The 22,176-nt window shown below is 39.6% G+C and overlaps 1 protein-coding gene and 1 long non-coding RNA gene across 5 annotated transcripts in view; both read right to left on the bottom strand.

Annotated features, from left to right (window-relative positions):
• The window catches only part of RAMP3 (receptor activity modifying protein 3), a 39,398-nt gene extending 37,990 nt beyond the window's left edge, over positions 1-1,408 (bottom strand). Inside the window, exon 1 of one of the 3 annotated variants that reach the window (XM_015854237.2) lies at positions 1,155-1,408. In XM_015854237.2, coding sequence (XP_015709723.1) covers positions 1,155-1,206 — 52 coding nt within the window. In that variant the 5' untranslated portion in view covers positions 1,207-1,408. The remainder of the gene's footprint in view (positions 1-1,154) is intronic. The other 2 variants (XM_015854238.2, XM_015854239.2) reach the window with 2 other exon arrangements.
• A 10,449-nt stretch (positions 1,409-11,857) lies between these two features.
• Positions 11,858-22,176, bottom strand: part of LOC107309419 — a 36,156-nt gene continuing 25,837 nt past the window's right edge. Inside the window, exons 2-3 of one of the 2 annotated variants that reach the window (XR_001553174.2) lie at positions 14,021-14,079; positions 11,858-12,834 (exon numbers count right to left, since the gene is read on the bottom strand). This is a non-coding gene — a long non-coding RNA (uncharacterized LOC107309419). Of the gene's footprint in view, positions 12,835-14,020; positions 16,022-22,176 lie in introns of those variants that run through there. The other variant, XR_004306077.1, reaches the window with a different exon arrangement.

Raw genomic sequence — 22,176 nt, forward strand, 5'->3', positions numbered from 1 at the left:
CTTAAAACCATTTAGTTAGTGCTATTAGGCAAGCAACAAGCACAGTCAAAAACTGCCTGGCACAATTGATTTACCTGTTCCTTTCTGGTGAAAAATAACTGCTAGTTTTCAGAACCACAGCAACATTGCTCCTCATTACACGCTCTCCAAAATCTTCTGTAATTTCACATTGCAAGAGTCACAGTAACATCAGGAGGATTTCCCACTCAGAAAAATTACTGGTTGATTCACTAAGCTCAAGGTTGCACAAATTATCATGTGCCAAGGTAGGTGTTAGCCTTTTTTTACTATTATTATTCCTCAACAGCTGGAAAAGGAAAAAAAATCCAAATGATCAAGGTAAGGCTTTAGCAGTCCTCAAGACATGGAGAATTCCAAACTCTATTTATTTGGCATTACATTCTTGTGACAGGGAGATCAAGACAACATTACCTAACACTGTCAGTGTAACAGTCAATATAGTTACTGGTATTTCCAGTGTTTACCAGCTTTACATTTTGGAAAGAGTAAGAAGCTAGCAAACAAAGTTTAAGTAGTACTCAGTCTAAATCTACAAGGCTGATTTTCTTTTCTCCTATCCATGACACATTAGCTGCATCTTGGAGGTTACTGTGGAGTGAAGTTCAGAGCTGTCATCTGACACAAACTTCTGACTGACCACAACATACTGTATCTCAGAGTCCTAAGACAACCTACCTGATGATGAATAATTAAATAAATAAATAAACAAGCCACTCAAGTAGTTCTGGAAATAGAGCTGATCTCTCCTTAAGTGCAAGGTCTGAAAGATATCTGCACTTTTACCACTGCTCGTGAGCAACCCAGCCACTCTAACACAAAATAACCCTTCCTTTACCAGTGAAAATTTTCCCCTCTCACGCACTCGGAACTGCTTCACAGACACCGGACTGGGGCTCCCAGCTAGAACGGCAAGCAGTGCTGCTCAGTTCAGTTTCGGGAGGGATGCACATACCATACCGTACTGCAGCGAACAGATCTCCCTGCGAGATGCTGCTCGGGGGCAGAAGCCGCGCCGTACCCGCAGTGCAGCCGCCCTGCAGCCGCTCAGCCCCGCGCCTGCGAGGGCGGAAAGCCTAGGGACGACAAGCTGCTACCCACTACCCCGCCTCGCCCTGGCCCGGCGTCCCGCTTACCCCAAAGCAGCAGGACGGGAAGGTGCCGCCGGCAACGGACGGACGCCTCCATCCCAGCGCGGATGGGGCCGCGAAGGACGGAGCCCACATGGGGTGATGATCCGTAGCCGCGCAATGCCACGGCCGTCTCACTCCCTCCCACAGGGCAGGCTCTCCTTCACGCCCCGGCGGGCGGCCCCGGGCGGCGGCGAGGCGGGTGAGGGAGCGCGCAGCGTCTCCGCCCTCGGGGTGCTCCCGGGGCGGGGCAGGGCGGGCTGCGAGGATCCGAGCGGGGGATGCGGGTGGGGGTGCGCCAGGAGCGTGCGCTTTCCGTGAGCATGAGTAGCGGGCGGGTGCATTTGTGTGCGGTTATGTACGACACTGCACAGACAGGTGTACAGGAGTGTGCCTGTGTCCATGAATGTGGGTGCATGTGTGTGCATTCATGTGCACAGCCATGCATATGCCTGTGCAAATCCATACGCATGCATCCATGTGAACACATGCATATACACATGAATGAGTGTATGTGTAGGGAGCCTGCTTTGGCAGGGGGGTTGGACTCGGATGATCTCTAGAGGTCCCTTCCAACCCCTACAATTCTGTGATTCTGTGAGTGAATATACATCCATGTGCATGCATGTGCGCACCCATTTGCAAGCATTTGTACATCCATACATACGGGTGTGCAGCTGTATGGTTCATGTGTGCACCTATGCACATACATCAATATGCACGCCCACATGCACATGCAACCATGCCAGCAGGCCCCCCAAAAGCCACAGCAAGCAAGCAACATGATACCACTCCCAAGAAACTGAACTAAAAGGGGTGCTTCACTCTCTCACACCCACAGAAAACATGCATGCTACCAGCATCCAAGAGGGGAGAATGGAACCCTTCACCTGCTCCAGTTGAAGCAGCCCCTACCTCCTGCCTCTGCAACCCAGCAGTGGGTTGAAGGCATGAAGGTCTGGAGAGCTACATGTGCTAGCTCACTTGCAGCACCAACACAGTAACTCACTAATATCCAGAGCTGAACATGTGCAGAAATCTAACTTAATACCCAGAACAGAGCAGCCACAAGTTCCATAAAGATGCTTGATTTATTTTTGTGTTGTTTCATCTCTGTCTGGCCCTGCCCACAGGGAGAATGGTAAGACCCTCATTTTTATAAATACTTAAATGCTGTGAACTTGAGTTCTTTCTCTCTCTGGGAAATAAGGATCTCTGCAAAGAAACATCAGGCTGAGAACCTGCTAAAGAAGCCTTTTCTAAGCTAGAAGTATTTGTACTGCTCTAGAATAAAAAGCCACAATTCACCTCAGTAACTATCTTTCAGTCAAACATTAAATCACAGACATCATTGTAACAGTACACTGTGAAACTAAACTTCAAAAAGATTTCCATGCCATAAACAAGACTGTAGATGCTTTTATTTTTCAGTCGTTTTGCTCCCATGGATTTCAAATGCCTAGAAAGTACTTTCAAGCTCATTTGGATAGTGTGACCCTCGTGCAGCAGAACTACACCTTACATTCCGTAAGTACACCACACCTTACATGCATTCAAATGCAAGTGACTCAGGGCATCAAGAGCAACTCTCCAACAGATGCAGTTATTTGGACTGACAGAACTTGGGAAGCCACTGAGAGGGCTGTGAATCCCAAGTGTTGAAGTAGTTCTGCAGACACGTGTCAGTTATAATGATTTTTTTTCTATTATCTGTCGACATTTCCTCTCAGCTGGAGAGGAAATGTTGTACAATACTGTAAGCCATAAATATCCCATAGCTGAGGGAGGTCATCATTCAGCACAGGGGCTGCTTCTGCTTTTCCAAGAGTGTCTGCAAGCCACTTCTGCCAGAGGGAACTACAGAACACAGAATAGTGGCATGCTCCGTATGCTGCATACTTAACATAGCATCCTTCCTAACAATGTCAGCTTGATTTCCTTTGTAACCTCAGATATTGCATGACGTTATCATTAGTATTTTCAATAATTTGAACTGATGTTCAGAAGTGCTAGAACACATGATTAACATGCACATTAAAAAATGTATTTCACAACACACAGTATACAATCAACATTTCTGTTACACAGAGATAATGCCACCAGTTTTCTCACCTCTATTCATTATCCTCACCTATTTCAGGTGTGAAAGCCACTGCTTTCAACTGGCAAGGTTCAATAGGCACTTCCTGTTTCATGCTTGCAGTAAACAGTATCAAGGTGCAATTATTATCTTCAAGGTAGAAAAATAGCTAAAATATATAGGCAAATTAACTAATTTGGGTAAATTAACTAATATAGAGATGATCACAATGTAGTAAACTACTGACCAATACACTAGGTGATGCCTTCAACAACATGAATGTGCAGATGAATCCATGAACAAAACTGTCATAGGGTTAGAGCCATCAGTAAGAGCAGCTTCTGGTGTTGTAAGGTTTTCATTAAGACTCTTCCCTTCAATTGCCTTTCCTCATAGCCTGCAGTCATGGCCCAGATAGATCACCTACATGCTTGTGTAAAAAGAGGCCCTGTTGGATACGGGCTGGAAAGATTTCTTATCCTCTTCCTAATGCAACATTTTTGCATTAAGTTTTTAAAACCATATTTGAAAAGAATTGCTCACTCCTGTGAGGTCTGAAGAAGTAGCTTCACTTCATCTCGGTTTTCCAACTAAAGTAGGTCACCATGCTCTTTCATTCAGCACCCCTACGAATATGCCTTCCTTATTCCAGAAATTAAAAAATTGAGATAAAAGGCACCAGATGTATTCTTCCCTTGTATTCTGCTTCCATAATATCATGCCTATGTTTTCTACTTTACCACCAGTGTAGGAAATGTACTAAACATTAACAGACATAGTTAAAGGAGGTTTCTTCCTATGATCTGAACATCATACTGCACAGAAAAACAAAACTCATTTTAGGTTAGTCAAATTTGATGAGCTGAAAATCTCATGCCTGATCTGAACTGAAGGGGGGAAAATGGGCATTTTTTCACATGAGGATTTTTGTTTGTTTGTTTGTTTTGTTGTTTTTACATAAGAGCAGACATGGATTAGGAAAACACATTTTGCCAGCATTCTAAAACTTTACAGTTTTTAAGATGCATGTGAATGTGTTTTGTGATCCAAGCAGGGCTCCTGTGTTCATAGTTAAGTAATGAACTAGTCAGTACATATTTCAATGGGCACTCAATTTCAGAGGTGCTGAGCAATATCTAAGACCATTTTATTTTATTTGCCCAGCTGTTACATGACAGCCTTCCCACTGGCATAAAACATGAACCAGATCTGAAGAAATCAGAATTAATGTATCTATTATTATTAAAATAATAACTATAACTTTATTCTTTTAGTAAGTTTCTAGTACAATAAACTGGCTTCATGCAAAAAGCTTTCAAGCTACTTGATTACTAGCACCATTAACACCAATTAACACCAATTAACACCAATGCCTACAAGTAATAACACTAATATGATGGAGATGGGGGAAATCAAATATTATTTCCAGGGAGAAACAAATAACTGAAGTAGCTTTTACATCTCTTGTGAAAGAGAGTGGCCATTATTTCCCTGTCCTCTCACCTCCCTTGGTCCAAACAGCTCTCTTGGAAACAAGAAAGACTCCTTTAAAGTAGTGCTTTATGTTAACACAATTACAGACAGTACCAGCTGGAGGAGAAACCAGGACTCCAGGTACAGTCTTTCCATTGAAGAGCAAGCACTTCACATACCAGGCAGGCAGCATTCTTTCCCTGGTCAGCCATTAACACCTCTACTGTTGCTGGAGGGCAAAACATCCAAACAAAACCTCTATCAGCATGCCTGCTCCTTTCCATAGTCCACGCCATGCCAAGGAGTTGGTGCACTGTCCCTAGAACAGTAAATAGGACAAACAGCAGCTACAGCAGGCATAGATTACCAGCTTTATATTCTCTCACCCTTATCCCAACTAATGTGCCTGTTCTGTCAGCAGTATAAAAGGATTTCTTCAAGGAGATCTAGTCTGCAAGAACTGAGATGTGAAACTGATTTCCAGCCACACTAATCCTATGAAAAGGAACATCACAAGTCTGTTTTTAAGTTCATGCTTTGTACACTGCAATCTTTCCTTCCTGTTGCACACTCCCATTCTTTGTTGTACTTCAGGGAGGAGCTTCAGCATAGAAGTCTTTGTAATTTGGCTCACGCACAGGAAAAAGGAATAATGTCTTCATTTTTAATGTAAACATTAATAAATACACACAATTTTCTATTCCTTACAAACTAAAAGCCAAAAAATAATTTATGGTTTTTAAAACACTTTACTGTAAAGTATGTAATAGATGCCCTGAATTTTTACTCAGAAATGCTTTTTTTTCCCCTACTGACTGAACAGCTTAGGAAATACCAGTAAGGAACATGTTGATTGCAGGTTGGAAAATCAAAGAGAAAGGTATAAGAAGAGAGACAGAAATCCCTTCTCATTTAAATCTTCTTTTTTTTTCTTTTTTTTTTTTTCTTTTTTTTTCTCTCCTCCAAGAAATAACAATATTATTTTTCCTTATACGAAAAAAAAAATTACAAGATTCAGGTTATCAATAATTTCACAGCAATCTGAAGGAATATTCGAGAATCCTCTTGTAACTCTTGAAATTCAGAGATGGGTGAAACAGCACGTGGTAACAACATAAACCTCCCAGCAATGGAAAGCAGTGAAACTTACTTTAGCTCAGGCAGAACCTTGAGTTTGACTCCACGCATGAACTCTAATCACCTCAATTAGGAAGTGAACAACATCTCCTTAACATGAAAACAGCCCAATTATCCTTCTCAGACAAATGAAAAACTGGTTTTAAGGCTGAGCAAGATAAGATCCTAGAACACATCTAAGAGGGGAGAGTTCCAAAAATGAGTATAGAAAAAAAATGCAGTTCTATAACAAGTAGAAAATAACTGGTAGAGCGAATAAAAGACTATCTGGAAGCGCAAATATGTGCAAGACCTAACTATTATTTTTTCCTCATTCCTAATAGAACTATTGCAGTTCTCCTTTTAAAGAAAGATTGAGAAAAAAAGATTTTATTAAGGCTAACTTCACCTAGCTATTACATTCACACAGCTATGCTTCTATTGCAATAAATCATTCTATCTTAATCTCACAGTCTTCACAGCCCCAAGGCAACCATGGCTTATCACAGATAACTTATACCACTGTCTCACCACAGTTCCTATGCATAGTAGCAAAAGTGTCCAGACATAATGATCACCTTACCACATTTCATTTTATCAGTCTTCTTTGCAGTGCAGAGTGTCAGTTCCAATCACAGAAGGACAAGATAAGCTCAAGAAAACTACCCTTTGACTCCCACACTTCAGATATCTATAAACATTACTAAGATGCCCACTCAGTCTTCATTTCTCAAGGCTGAACAGACCCAGGTCTTAGAATCATAGAATTGCTCAGGTTGGAAAAGACCTTCAGGATCATCAAGTCAATCCACAACCTAACCATACTAGCCTAACTCAAACAACCCTCCAATAAATCATGTCCCTGAGCACCACATCCAAACAGTTTTTAAACACATCCAGTGATGGTGACTCAATCACCTCCCTTGGGAGCCTATTCCAGTACATAACAACATTTTCTGTAAAGAAGTTTTTCTTGATATCCAGCCTAGACTTACCCTGGCACAATTTGAGGCCATTCCCCCTCGTCCTGTCACCAGTGAGGTCACCCACCCTTTGCTCATAGGGGATGCTCCAAGCCCTTTATCATCTTTGTGGCCCTCCACTGGGCTCTTTCTAGGGGATCCCTGTCTTCTTTGTACCAGGGTGCCCAGAAGTGGATACAGTACTCCAGGTAAGGCATGACCAGGGCAGAGTAGCAGGGAAAGATCAGCTCCCTTGACCTGCTGGCCACACTCTTTTTAGCCTACCCCAGGATCCCATTGGCCTTCTTGGACGCCAGCGCACACTGCTGGCTCATGGCCAATCTGTCATGCACAAAGACCCCTAGATCCCTCTCTGCATAGCTCCTCTCCAGCAGGTCATCCTTCCAACCTGTACTGGTGTATACAGTTATTACTCCCAAAGTGCAAGACTCTACACTTGCTTTTGTTAAATCTCACCTGGTTCTTCTCTGCCCAACTCTTCAGCCTGTCCAGGTCCTGATGAATAGCTTTGTGGTGTGTAAGCCACTCCTCCCAGTTTGGTATCATTGGTGTACTTGCTGAGTGTGGACACCATACCTTCATCAAGGTCATCAATGAAGATATTGAATGAGACCAGACACAGTACCAACCCCTGGGGAATACTGCTAGTTACAGGTCTCCAACTGGACTCTGCACCACTGATCACCACCCTCTGAGTTCAGTCAATCAGCCAGTTCTCAACTGACATCACCATCCACTGATCTATCCCATATTTTCTCAGATTCATTTTAAAGATGTCATGGCAGACAGTATTGAAAAACTTGCTGGAATCAAGGTAGATGACATCTATCCCACCAGCAATGAAATCATAGAAAGTTATGAGGTTAGTCAAGCATGATTTCCCCTTGGTGAATCCATGCTGACTACTCCTGACAATCTCATTGTCTTCCAACTGCTTGGAGATGGCATCCACAACAAACTGTTCCATCACCTTCCAGGGTCAGCAGTAAGACTGACTGGCCTATAGTTCCCTGGATCCTCCTTCTTGCCCTTTTTGAAGTGTGACCAGAAGGGGTGGAGCTTGGCTGCACCTCTCCTAGACCCCATTTAAGGGCTGACTGCCATTGAGGAAGGATCTCTTTCTGGAAATTGCTCCTCTTTTTTTCTGTGAGCCTAGGACACAGGTGAGCTGCCCGTGAACTGCCACATTTATTTTCAATTAGCCCTTTCCAATATAATAATCTTTCTAGCTGTACAATCTGTAGATACCACTCTAATCATACCATTGTATATTTGTTGATTATAGACCAGGACACCTTCCTCTTTCTGCAGGGACCCTGCATTATCCCTAGTCCTTTTTTTTTTACTGTCTGATGATCTTAAAGAACATCTAGGTCCAATCCCCACCATGTGCAGAATCGCCACCCATTATATCAGACTGCCCCAGCCCCCATTAAATCTGGCTTTGAATAATTTTAGGGGCATTCATATGTTCTTTGAGCAACCTATTCCAACACCTCACCACTCTTGGAAAAAATTTCTTCCTAACATCTAAGTTAACTCTTCCCTCTTTTAGCTTAATACCAGTCACCTTTGTCTTATCATTATCAGACTGCATAAAAAACTCAGTCTCCCTCCTTTTTTTCAGCTCTTCTCAGGTAGTAGAAGGCCACAAGGAGGCCTCCTCCATGCCTTCTCTTCAGGCTGAACAGGCTAAGGCAGTTGTACCTTTATTTTTTTCCCCCATAGGAGGGATACTTCAGCCCTCTGATCATCTTTGCAGCCTTCCTCTGGACCTGCTCCAACAGTAATGTGTCTTTTTGTGCCACAGGCCCCAGATCTGAACACAATACTCTGTATCTGGGATTGCCCTGACCCAAATGCAACACCTTGTTGAACCTCATTAGGTCCACTCTGGCCTACTTCTCAAACTTGTGAAGATTCCTTTGGATAGCATCCTATCTGTCATATTAGCTGCACCACACAACTCAGTGTAATACACAAACTTGAGGGTTCGCATAATCTCACTGAATACATCATTGATGAAGATGACATATGCCAGTACTCACCATACTTTAACCAACTCATTTTTAAGGTAGTATTACTCTTAAATATTTTAAGTCATTCCATCTTCTGCACACACCTTAAATTCTTCTCTACTGAGACCATCCCTGTTTATCATCTACTCTTCATAACACTGGTAATCAAACTATGAATAAACATCTACAACTGATCTTAAAAGGAAAGTTGTTTTCACAGACTGTAAGAGCCATTCCATCTCTTAGGGGATGGAATTTCGTTTTAAACCTCTTCCTTTCCTGGACGAAGTGATTAATATGTTAAAAAGAAAAAAAGAAAAAAGAAAAAAAAAGTTAAGAACTTCCTGAAAACTACTTCTTACATACTTTGTTCAGTACAAAATCAACATTTTGGGTAACATTGTGATAGTCTGTGAGATGAGTTAAAAAAAGACCAAAAGTGAGGTTGTTCCTCAGGTGAGCAGTTTCATGCATTTAAATTGTTAGTCTGTGTAGGAGATAGGCACAAATGTTTCCAGCAGTAATACCACAGATTTACCTTTTTTTCCCTCCAACTAATTCTTTAATCTATCAAGTACTAGTCAGTAGAAAGGCTTCCCCTCAATAGCCTAAAGTTGCTTATCTTCCTTAGTAGGCCACAGAAAATTGTGCTGCCCAAAAAGTAACTGAGATGACTTAGGCAAAGAAGCACATCTAATTTTTCAGAGATAATATTAATGGATTTGCTTAATCAGAAAAATCCTTCAAAGGGAATTATCTTGACTAATAAGAGAAAGTAATTATCAGACCAGAGATAATATGGATCACACGAGACAGGATATCAAAAACCACCACTGAGAGATTCTGCACTAACAGTGAAACTGTCACCACTCTCACAGTCACTTACAAAGAAACAGCAGAATTGCTTGTGATGATTGCATAATAGATAGCATAACATAATGGAAAGTGCAACAAGACAGCAAAATAGCAAGATCCCGGACTTCAGCAAACAAGAATTCACTCAGATAGAACAGCAGAAAGCACAGAAATAAGGGAAAGAAGCTGCTTACCTTTAGAAGGCCTGTAAGGTCCTCAGGTAGACAGGGATCTCCAGATGAGATACTTCTGCTTCCACTGCAAAATCTTAAATGAAGCCTGGGAAGTTGTGGATCCTTGCTCCACACCTGGTCACTCAGTTGCATTGCTTGCACCAGAGCTCCCCTGGGTTGTCCCTGTCTTCCCACCAGGTGCTCAATCACTGCCATGACTTAGCATTTTTACTATAGATGATACAGTGATCTGTTCTAAAAATACACATAACAAAAAAAACCCAAAAAACAAGTATCTGATAGCAAAGCAAATGCTTATGTTTCCAAAATGTTGCTGCCACTATTTTGTCAGTCACTCCTCATTCTGTCACTGCTATCCCTGCCACACCTCACTGTCCAAATAGCATGACTCCCCACACATGACTCTGACAAAAGACCCAGGTCAGTGGGTCAGTGGTTAAAGTCAAGCTGGGTTGTACCCACCATCTGCCAGGCACAGGGCAGGACAAAGCACCCAGTTGAGCCTGGGGTGCATACATGCCCAGAGGCACCTGCTTGGTTAAGCTGCTCAGAGTCACTAAGGCCTGTTAGTGAGACTGGGATCCTTACAACTCTGTTTGTGACTATTGTCCAGTGCTTTTTCTGTTTCTCAGGTGGCACTTTGTTATCTTCTAAGTGGCCTTTTCGCTGTCCTCATTATTCTTGGATCCCTTTGTTTCCCAAAGTCTTAGGACAATTCCATCTACAATGGTTAGCTTCACGCTTAACCCTCCCCCTCTCTCCCTGTCCAATGTTGCTCTTCCACTATCACGCTGAAGTCTCTTTTGAGACATTTCTCTGCCAGCTCAGAGCAGACTTGGTCAAGACGTATCTTCTCAGAGCTGCTCTAGCATGGCATTTGTCCCCTAAGGCACCTAGGTGAGCACCGTCATCCTTTCCATCTTTCATATACTCCAGTCATTGATACATTTGACTCCATACTCTAATTTAAGTTCATAAATCAAAGTTTTGGATTTTCTTTCATACTTTTCTCTACTATTACCTGAGATCAGTCTGTTCATGCTGCTAAAGCCCTTGTTCTATCATAACTCCTACTAGTTCTATCATAACTCCTACTAAAGACCTTGTTCTATCATAACTCCTACTAGTTCAGTGTAAAATAACTTCAATCATGAGTTCAAACACTGCCACCAGCTCATCATGTTAAGAAAATCCTGCAGCTTAAACCAATGTTAAAAACTTGTTTTCATTTCAAAGATTCTTCAAAGTGCCCCCCCCCCCCCCCCCCATCTTTTGATGACACATTTATACACTCACAATTCCCATACACTTCTCTAATCCTCAAAGAGAAGACAAAAGGAAATCAACATTCCTCAGAGAGTGCCACAGGCCCTCATACCCATGGCAGTCATTGGCTTTTGTCAGATGCAGTACAGCACACCTAACCTGTGTTGCAAGGACTGTCCTCAACCTGCTCTGCCAACCCATCCCACACACCCAAGAAACATCAGATTAAGCTGGCCTCTCACTGCAATTAGGAAAGAAGTGGAAATCCAGCCAAGCTAACTGAAGGAAATTCCGTCCTCTGCAGAGCAGGCATGTCTCCCTGCACTCCTCTGCATGTTTAGAGGCTCCTCAGAAACAACAATGAAGAAAATTGGGTTTTCATTCTTTTGACAGCTTCCTGATCATTCCTGCATGTCTTGTAAATAAACATTGCTTGAGGAACATTTATTAGAACATACATGGTGTCTGTAGCTCTGGGAAAATAAGAGATAAGAGTTGTTTATACTTTCAGTTCTAGCAGTAGAACTAAACATCAGCTTCTCTCTTGGCTGGTTTTATCAAAATAGGCTTGGCATAAATAGTTTAATCCTACAAATGTGGGAGAATGATGGGTTAGTCTTGATGATTTTCACAGACACAGGCTCAGGAGCAAGTACACTTGCCTTTATACCAGCAGTTCTGATGGACCCAATCTCAGATTGCACAGAAACCAGTCTGACAGCAATTAAAATACACAGATGAAGAAAAATGTAAAGAAACTAAAAAGGTTATTTAATCTTCAAAACATAAAAAAGCAAAAAATAGAAAACAGACCACTTATATACAAGTCTCATTAAAGGATCAGCTTGATTCTTTAAGCAAATATGTGAACACCAACAGTACGAAAATACCCAGTTACTTTCACATTTTCCCTTGAGTTCAATGAGTAAACTCATAACTTGTTCTATTCCAATAAATGAACCACTCAAGCCTCACAATGGCCTCTGAATACTCCTGAAGTGGCACAGTCAAATATAATGCAGATCAGAATATAGAAACTGGATGCTGATATCACACTATGATGCAGTCACTTTTGTGAGCCAGATTAGCAAGCCAATAAGGACAAAGGTTTGCATTTTCTTAACAGGTGTATGTCACCCTGAAAGTAATGCCTTCTATTTATTTCCATGGAAACTACAACAGATACAGAGAATACAATAATACTATTTGATAGAGCACATTCTCAGCTACAAAACACTATTTTTCAACACCACCATTAGCTATGCATTTTCATTACTAATGAACAAAAATCTGCATGCTGCGCTTGGAAAAATCTGCAATCTGTCGCTGTCACCACTGCTGAAACATACCACCCACTGCCTCACTGTGCTAACATACAGTTTGGTCTCCAGAAACATTCAGCAAGCATCCATGAATGTCAATTCATGCAATTTTTTCAGCTCGGAGGCATTCAGTTCCGCACCATTGCTTCATATGCAATTCCACGTCAGATGCCAGTTTGTTAGACTGCTTCTCTGCTGCCATCTGCCACACTGCAACACAATGTAATGGAAAAAATGGTGGAAAGGTTCATCCTCTAATGCCTTACAACAAGCATCTGCCTTTGATGTCATGGGACAATATAATAAAATAGGATGTGTTACTTCTGGAGCACTCTTCATTGTAGGTGATAAATTCTGAGTAGGAGTGTTCTTCAAATAACTGCAAAGAAAAAGCATAATTTCACATATTGAGTCTCTAATAAATTTATTTAACAGTACTAACAGTGGCATTTATATGGCATTAACAGAAAAGCATTCAAAAGCCAGAAAACACTTCATGGGATACTCTTGTAGGATATACAGCGCCTCATAAGCATGATATCAGCCACAAAATTTAAAAGAAAATTTAAAAAAAATTAAAAAAATAAAAAAAAAAACAAAGAAAAAGTAAGAGCAAAGTGAATTACATTGGACATCTGTAGTGTTTTAAATGAATATGCTTTGCCTACAATACTTAGCATACTGTAAGGCATCCACTGCAAAAAGAAATGTCAGTGAAGCTTTTCTTTTCCTCACTGAAAAGACTTCAAGGCAAGAGACAGTCATTCAGAAAAAAAATACAGTTTACATATAATACAATGTTTACATATAATACAATGGTTGCCAGTTCACAGTGGAGAAAGATGTACACACAGACATCATGAAGACAAATGCAGGATGTAAGTCACCATCAGAACACAACCAGTCTTGAACAGCCCTGTCATCTCTTTTTTTTTGTTTGTTTGTCATCTTGAGCATCAATATCTGCTATCGGCAAACAGCGAGTAAAGGAACAATCTATCTCAGACACAAAGAACACGGAGTACAAACAGTCACTGGGAACCTTAGAGGTCTCAGCACAGCAGAATGAAGGGCAACAGACACTAGATCTCCCCCAGCATGGGATTAGGAAGGCATGTAGCTTTTACAAAACCTGTTTTGCATTTTTAATAGAGGATGTTTAGAAATTCATCAGAATTATTAACATTAATCAGTGTCTAGTTTGGGGGTTTTTCTATTGTATTACTAATATTGAAAAGAAGTGCAATAGTTCACCAATTGCTGCTTAATTTTTTGTTGTTGACAGATCACTGAAGTGCTTTGATCCTGATCTGAGAACATTTTCACTGCAACCCTCAAAGAAAAACAAGTAAATGACTCAGTAGTGTAGAATAATTTTTAAAAGCTCAGCTAAATATCACTTAAAGAAAAGATAGAGATTCAATTAACTGACAGAGGCAGAATATATACTTAGCAATAAAACACCCCAACAAGTTTGTTCATAGCCTTGAAATGCAGAGACTGCTGGTCTTTCTTCCATAAACTTTATTTGTTGAGTTGTGTAAAAGGGGAAAAAGGAAACTTACTGAGTTTTTCCTTGTGGTGCTATGCAGGCTGGAGAAGATAGCTTCAGCTGGGTTGCTATCTGAAACAAGAATTATTTAGTGTTTGTCTGAACAAACTGTACTTTTAGGGAAAACATCATTTTTCACATTAAATACAAGTATCACTTCTGCCTACTCATAGTACAAAGCAAAAACAGTCATCTCTTAGAAACAGCATACCTGCAGACAGGATAAAGGGAGACAAACTGGAAGAGGCTGCAGAAGCAATATTGTTGTAAGACATGTTAATACACAGATACAGGAAACAAAAGATGCTGTGCAATAAAGGTTAATAGCTGATAAATCAGTGTCCCACATTGGTATCAAAAAGGAAGTGTGGATTCCAGAAGTAAAAGATTAAGAAATAGTGACTTGTCTAGCTAGGAGAAGAGCCAGGCCACACAGCAAAAGAGGAGATGGAATGCACTTCACTTTCTGTGTTAGAGAAATGCATTGCAAGATCAGGAAAGTGCAGTACAGAGTCTGACAGATTAAAAACTGGTATCCTTTAGCACTGGCTAGAATGACCACTAATGGGCTCTAATTTCAGCCCAACTATCAACAATCATTTTAAAGAACATACATGAAACCTTATAATACACCATGAGGAATCACTGTAATATGCAAACTCAAGCTGAAAATATCAAAAATAGGGACTCAAAGGCATTTCTGCAAAATAGGCTGGAAGTTTGGATTTTTCTTTTTTTTTTTTTTTTTTTATATAGGTATCCCCTAATTTCCTGACCACATAAACCACTTCTGTTCTGCTCTGTAGTAGCTTCTGCCAACATCTTTGCTGTGCTGATACCGTACACTGGAATACGAAGATATTGTATTAAATTATAATAAATTATCACATTTTTATTAACATTTGTTGCTTTTGTCTTTCAAGCTGATGAGATGTTCGGATACCAGAATTTCCTTTGCCTGTATCCTTCTGCAAAAAGAAAGAACTAAAACATAAACTTTAAGTATACAGATCTTGAAACATTATGGAAATAATATGAAAAACATTCAGGCAAATAATTATTAGTTTGCTTCAATAGGCATGTTGAGGACAACTATATCTATAGATATTATCATGAAGTACAAACCTCTGCAAATAAATAAATAAACAAATAAATCAAATACATCCATTCAACAAACATTAATGGAACATTACTTCAGGAGGTGCAGGTTATCTGATACTTAAAAAAAAAAATACTAGAAGCATAGATTAGGTTTTCTTTCAGTCTGTTTTAAAAATTCCTACAAAGAGCTCAGAAGGGTTACATTTGGAACCTCAGTCTTAGGCCCCAAAAGTCCAACAAAGACGACACGAGAAAAAGACAGTAGCTCAATAAATGATTTACCACAGTCCACAGCAGAGGCATTAGGAGAAAGAGACAATTTCTGTTCTAAAGTATTTAATCTAAAAATGATTCAGAAACAACAGTAGTTCTAGATGTGCAAACAAATATAGTCTGTTCCAGAATATTTTAAAGTTGGGAACAAGGTGGAGATTTGGATCTTTAAACCAAAGAGACATAATTAGTTTTTGTTCTAGATAAGCAATGGTGCTCCACTTACAGTCTTGTGATATTATTGCATAAGGGCCCCACATCTTATTTGGAAATAAGAATTATTTTTAGTAAGTTTTTTTTGTTTTGTTTTGTTTTTGTAGAATTTCCAAAGCATGTGTTTCCTTGGATAAAACAAATTGGTATCAATACAGTTGTATCCCAGACAACAAACTATATTTAATGTACCTCAGTGCACTTTTCTTTTAAAATCGTTAGTACACTGTTAAAAAATTACAGCTTACTACTGTAGCAAATTAACTTTTCAAACTGAGGTAGTACTACAGAGATAAAAGTATTTCAGGATCCCTGTTAGTGACTATCATTGCGTTAGAGGTGAAAAGCTAAACATCTGTGTTCTGTTGTTTGACTGATTGAAGCATAACAATGATAAAGAAAGCATTTAAAAGGTAGGAAAACTAATAGTTTACCTAATAAAAAAATCAAGAGTTTGCTAAAACTTTTTTCCTGTTTTGTTCCATTTCAATTCTTCCATTTCTTGATCCAACTAAAGGGTGCACAGTGTCCCAGAAAGGGGACTTCTTACACTGTGACGTTATTCTGCAAGCAAAGCCCCAGGACAGCTGTGAGCAAGGTATTTTTCAAGACAGAGATGAATCCAGCCAGTTTCATAAATTCTAGAGACTAGAATTCTGATGTTAGAGAAAACACTAGAGAAGAAATTGCATACAGAGTGAAGTTTTTTTCTCCTTCCTGGGGTTTTTCTCCCCGGATAAATTGATCTTCTCTGCACTTTTGCATTTTCTTGCAGACTGTCACAGACCTCAAAACATAGCACAATTAGTATACTTTTGGTTTTTGCTCTCATGACGTCAGTTCAGATTGATGATAATGTGCTGTAACCCAAAATCCAGTTTCCTCCACAGTGGAGTAGAACATCAGCTGTAATGAACAACAACACAATTAATTTAGATCAGAAACTGAAGCAGAACACTAAATACTGACAAACCTACAAAGAATCCATTGTATGCCTTAGGTGCGACCATAAAATCATAGCTATGTGTAAGGTTGAATAATATGAAGATGGTAACAAAGATAATTCAAAAGGTTATTTGTAAAGGAAAACTCACCAATAGCGATGCCTTAGCTGGAAAAGCTGGGGCAATCTCCACCAGGGAGGAATCTCTGAGAGATGCTGACTCGGTGGTGGTCAGCCCTTAAATGAGGTCTTAGAGGAGGTGGAGTCAAGCTCCATCCCTTCCAGGAGCACAGCTAAATTACTCTCACCTGTGCTCCCGCAGCTGACCCAACACTTGCCTCAGCTGATTAATCAGAGGTTCAGGCTGTGATTACCAATTTCCCATACACTGTACTGTAAAGGTCAAGAAAGAGCATTTTAAAATTTACTAGCAAAGGATTTTTTCCAACTCTTACATATTTAGAAATACTGTATGCAAGCAGTTTCCATGTCAGAAAGAAATAGTGGCGTGTCATAAAGACAGGCTACCTATGAAATTCCAATATAATTCCCTAAAGAAAAGAATTACCACCTTTTTATCTTTCGATATTTCAAGACAGACATAGCACTGAAAAGTAATGAATAGGAAACAATGTCATATGCTGCGCCAGGGGAGGTTCAGGCTGGATGTTAGAAAATAGCACTTCTCTGAAAGACTGGGCAGGCTGCCCAGGGACGTGATGGAGTCACCAACCCTCAAGGTGTTCAAGGATGGATGTTGTGTTGAAGGACATGGTTTAGTGAGAACTGTTGGTGATAGGAGGGTGGTTGGGCTGTGTGATCTTGTAGGTCTGTTCCAACCTTGGTGATTCTGTGATTCTGTGAAAATATTTTCTATATCTCTGGAAACATGGGTTACAATGGAGTCCAGTCCTGGATCTGTGCTTTGAATGGTTTGAATAACCAAACTAATAAGCCAGCAGGTAGGGAAAAGGCACAATGCCAAGGGATTTCTAGGGTTTGCCAAAAGAAAACAAAGGCTAAAAGTCAAGATTTATTTGTAGATCTTGGGTAACTCACCAGAGGCTTGCACGTGAAACACCAGAGTTTTATACACAGCTTGTTTATTCCAAGTGAGAAAGGTTTGTTCACAGTATTATGAATGAACAGATCAGGACATAACTCCATATAGAAATACAAGCATATATTCAAAAGTGATGCCTTTACTGACAACATACATTAATATTACACATAAATGTAGAATCTGATACAAATAATTTCTCTGCTTTTTGTTGTTGTTCTCTCTCCAGAGAGAACTTATCCTTCCCTTTTTGGGGGGTTTTATTCTCATCCTACATATCAAATGTTTTATAATATATTTCAAACTTGCCACCAATAATGTGTAAACTAAACTCTGGCATAATTAAAGTTATCATTATTTCCCCTTTAGAATTATTAGTCCTGACCAGTTCTATTGTTGTGGAAGAAAACCAAGTGGAGCACTGCATTTCTAGGTTACCTGCCAAGAATTCAGACTTTCCACCTGAGGTGAAAATTGCTGCAGAGCTTTTTGACAGATACACCCACTGGAGGAAAAAAAAACCAGACAAACAACAACAACAACAACAAAAACCATGGAAGAACTCATCTCTGATCAGATGACAAGTAATTCTGCATCCCAAGGCAGTCATAGAGATTGTTTTAAGAAGCTGTGGTATGTCAACAGTGACCAGTACAGTAGTTAACTCTCACCTCTTTCTAAGCTATTTCTTGAAAGTCATTTGCTTAAACACAGTCTGAATTCCAGTAAGAACAGGGCAGTTACCAGACTCTTCTGCATCACTCACAGTACTAATCTGTTTCTAATAAATATCATCTTATCACCATCTTACCACTTTCCTTCCTCCTTCTGTAAAAACAGTAGCTGATAAGAAAAAAAGAAAGAAAAAGGAAAGTCAGACTGTTTTTCTTCTTAACATATCTCAAAAACCCTCCTAAATGAAAAGCTGGAAAACTTTCTCAATCTGTTTCAATTCTTCACAATGTTAATTTCCCAAAATCTAACCTGAATTTTACTTTGTTGCAATCTAAGTTCATCACTTTGTAGGCTGTCCATTGTTGATAAGGGGAATTCATTGAAAAACAGAAGCTGGAGCTGCATCTATTCCTTCAAATTATTAATAGTCTGTTGGAAGACCTTACGAAGATCTGACTGTTTATGTGAAGCTATATGCTAGTAGGTCAATATGTCAGCTCTGAAAACTACATTTAATCCGTTATTTGATTGTATATCTTGAACTTAACAGCACTGTTGGATGTTTTGGAGTCCTGGAAATGACCAGCTTTTCAGAAGATGGAGGAAATACTACCTTAAGCATAGGAAGATTAAAAAGTAACAGAAGAGGCACCAAGGTGTAGTTGTAATACATTATTTTACGAAGTACTTTTCCAGAAACTGAGTTGGGCACTTAAGTCTGGGTTGAAAGCTAGTACTCTGAGAAATTCCATGTTTTGTTTTGTGGGAGGTTTGATCCAACATGTCAGTCTCCAAGCCTACATAAGTTTCTTGCAGGCAGACATGAGTTTGCTCTGCCTGTATTCCAAGGTAATCTGCCTAGAACTATGACATTTAACCAAAGAGTCAAGGGCAATGAACTTGCTTAAGGAAGCTACAGTCCCTTGGCTCCCTTTCAAAGTGGCTTCGCAACACAAGACATGGGATGAAGCACTGCAGAAGTGTTGGTTTAAAAAGTACTGAAGTTACTGGAACAATTGTTATGAGAATGAGGAAATTATACATGCTTGATATTTTGCAGAAAAGTTTGTCATAAGACAGAAAAATAAACACGTTCTGTGAACCTGTGGAAGTATAACTGAAAACTGATTCTCAGTTGCTCATCTATCAGCATAATTATTTTTTTATCTATTGTTTCTGATTTAAATAGGAAAGTAGTGAGATTACATCCATCTACACACCATTAGCTGTGATAAAATATGGGTTTGTTACAAGTAATAAAAGTACTGTAAACAGGGGGGAAAAAATCGTCATTGTATTGTTATAGTGCAGCACAAGTTAGTAGGTAACAGCCAGACAATCTAACAACAGACAGCAATCATCTGTGAACTGCATTGTTAATAACATTATTATACCTTTGCAAGATAATAAGGTATTATTTTAAAAATGAAAATGTCAGGCTATATATGAATAGTACAGTTGAAGTATATACTCATAGGCATGAGTATACTTAAGAGTAGTTTAACATTTAGAGTTTATAGAAACTAGATTTTCACTAGAATAGAGATGGAAATACAATAGAGATGAGTTTAAATCAAGCAAACAAGAAAACAACATATCTGGCAGAGGAATAATTTTGGATTTAATAGAGTGATGTATTAAACAGTGCACCCTCTTTAAGCATCTGTCTCACAGAAAAGCCCATTAAAATTTCTCCCACTTTGGTATTAAGGTCTGTGAATAGCTCCTCACCTGTAGACCCTTGTAGACATCACATTCCTCCTCCCTGCTAAGGTTCCCCATCTCTACAGCATCTTTTAACCCCTCTCCTTAGGTTTTACCCTTGTTGTTTTCTCCTTTCCCTTCTTCTGTTCATCATTCTTTTCTTCTGTTCATCAGTATCCTGCCTTTTAACTTTATTTTCACTAGAAAGCAAATTCTACTAGTGAAAACCTGTAGGAAGGAACCTAAGGCTGTGCAACGTTTTGGTGCCAGAGGGTGATCCTCTTATAGCTTAAGACAGATTTGGTTTTCCTCTTGCTTTCACACTGTTGTACTTATTTACTGTAAAGAGAGACAAAATTAAGAATACTGAATCTTTTGAAAGACTGGCACAAATCTGACAGAAGACTGAAATGTAACTGCAAAAAAAAAAAAAAAAAAAAAAAAAAAAAAAAAAAAAAAAAAACTAAAAATGTTAGGGGTTAAAAATAGGGGTGTAAAGGAAACTGAAGTCTCACTCACTAAGACTGTAAACATTCTTCATAGAATATGTCACCATTCCCAATTCTTTGCATGCTGAAAATTAAAAATGCTCATTTTTGTTTCTGGATTCAGATATAATACAAAAATTTCCTGTGGGAAAACAGAGTGCAGGATAACTTGCTATAATCTACTGCCACTACAAATGGTTGAAAACTGTTAGAAAAGCCATGGAACTTCCAATTCTTTTTCAGATGATGTATATGAAAAGTTTATCTTAACCTTGAAAGAACTCTTGAAATCAGAGAAAGGTTTTCAGGTTTCTTAAGAAATAGTGAAATCTCTTTATGTGGACACTGGGCTTTCTAGACATAAAAATTATGCTATAAAATATAAACACAATTCAACAAAAGCTTATAATCCAGTTTGTCAGTGTTTACCTACAGAGCAGAGCCATGGATCAGTGAAGTTATTTCCTCCACTTATTTTACATAATAGGAGTGGCTGAAAGTCCCAGCAGTTTTTTCATGATGTTCTGCCATGGCTACTGCTTTGTATCATTTTGAGTTAAGTGTGCAAAGGAAAAAAAAATAGCAGAGAAGAAGAGGCAGAAGGTAAAAAGAGACAGCCTTAGTGAAGGACTCTTGGTTCTAAAAAGAAGCTTGGAGAGAGGGTTTTATTTCACAGCATAGCTGAGAATGCCAAGAATCTCTGGCTCCATTTGGTTCAAACCCTGCTCAAGCGGAGACACACAGATCACAGTGCCTGCACCCATGTCCTAGTGATCTCCAGGGAAGAGAATCTGCAGCCTCTCTGGGCAGCCTGTATGGCACAGAAGTGCTTCCTGGTGTTTAAGAAGAACCTCTTGTATTCTAATTTGTGCACACTGCCTCTTGTCTTGGCATTGGGCACAGCTGAATAGAGCTCAGCACGATTTTTTTCACATCTTCTCTTCAGGTCATGGGCATCCAACATTTTGGCTTGCCTGGGCCACAATGAGTGAATATGAATTATCTTTGTACGCATATAAAATATGTAGATCACTCCAAAAGTAGCACTTTCTTTTTTACTTCCATGGGAAAATACAGCATCTACAAAGAGCACAATAACACCATTTGATAGAGCACATTCTGAGCTACAAAATATTATTTCTCAGCATAGCCACCACCATTAGCTATGCATTTTCACCAGCAATGAACAAGAGCCTGAATGCCACACTCATAAAAATCTGCACCAGCAGAGGTGACCTGCTGTTGCCACTGCTGAAACACACCACCTCACAATGCTAACACCCACTGTTTGATCTCCATAAACATTCAGCATGTGTTCATGAATGTCAGTGAGTGAAGTTCTTTCCATGTGGAAAAATGAAATTCCACATCCCAGCTTCATACACGCTATCATGTCAGATGCTGTTCATCACACTGCCTCTCTACTGCCACCTGATGAATGGCAGCAAAACTTAAAAGAACATTGGTGGAAAGGTTCAACCTCTACATACCAACATCTGCCTCTGGCTTACTGGGGCAACATGATAAAACAGGAAGCATTAATTTCAGAGCAGCCCTTGTATGCAATACAGTTAATACATATAAATGATAAAATATTTTAAAATATTTTTATTAAAACATAAAAAAGGAGATCATAAAAAAGGCATCAATGTCTGGTTCAATGGAAGTGGTTGCAATTATCAGTGGGTTCTCAAGATGCTCATCAGAGATTT

This window comes from Coturnix japonica, chromosome 2 (assembly GCF_001577835.2).
Source record: "Coturnix japonica isolate 7356 chromosome 2, Coturnix japonica 2.1, whole genome shotgun sequence".
Taxonomy (NCBI): domain Eukaryota; kingdom Metazoa; phylum Chordata; class Aves; order Galliformes; family Phasianidae; genus Coturnix; species Coturnix japonica.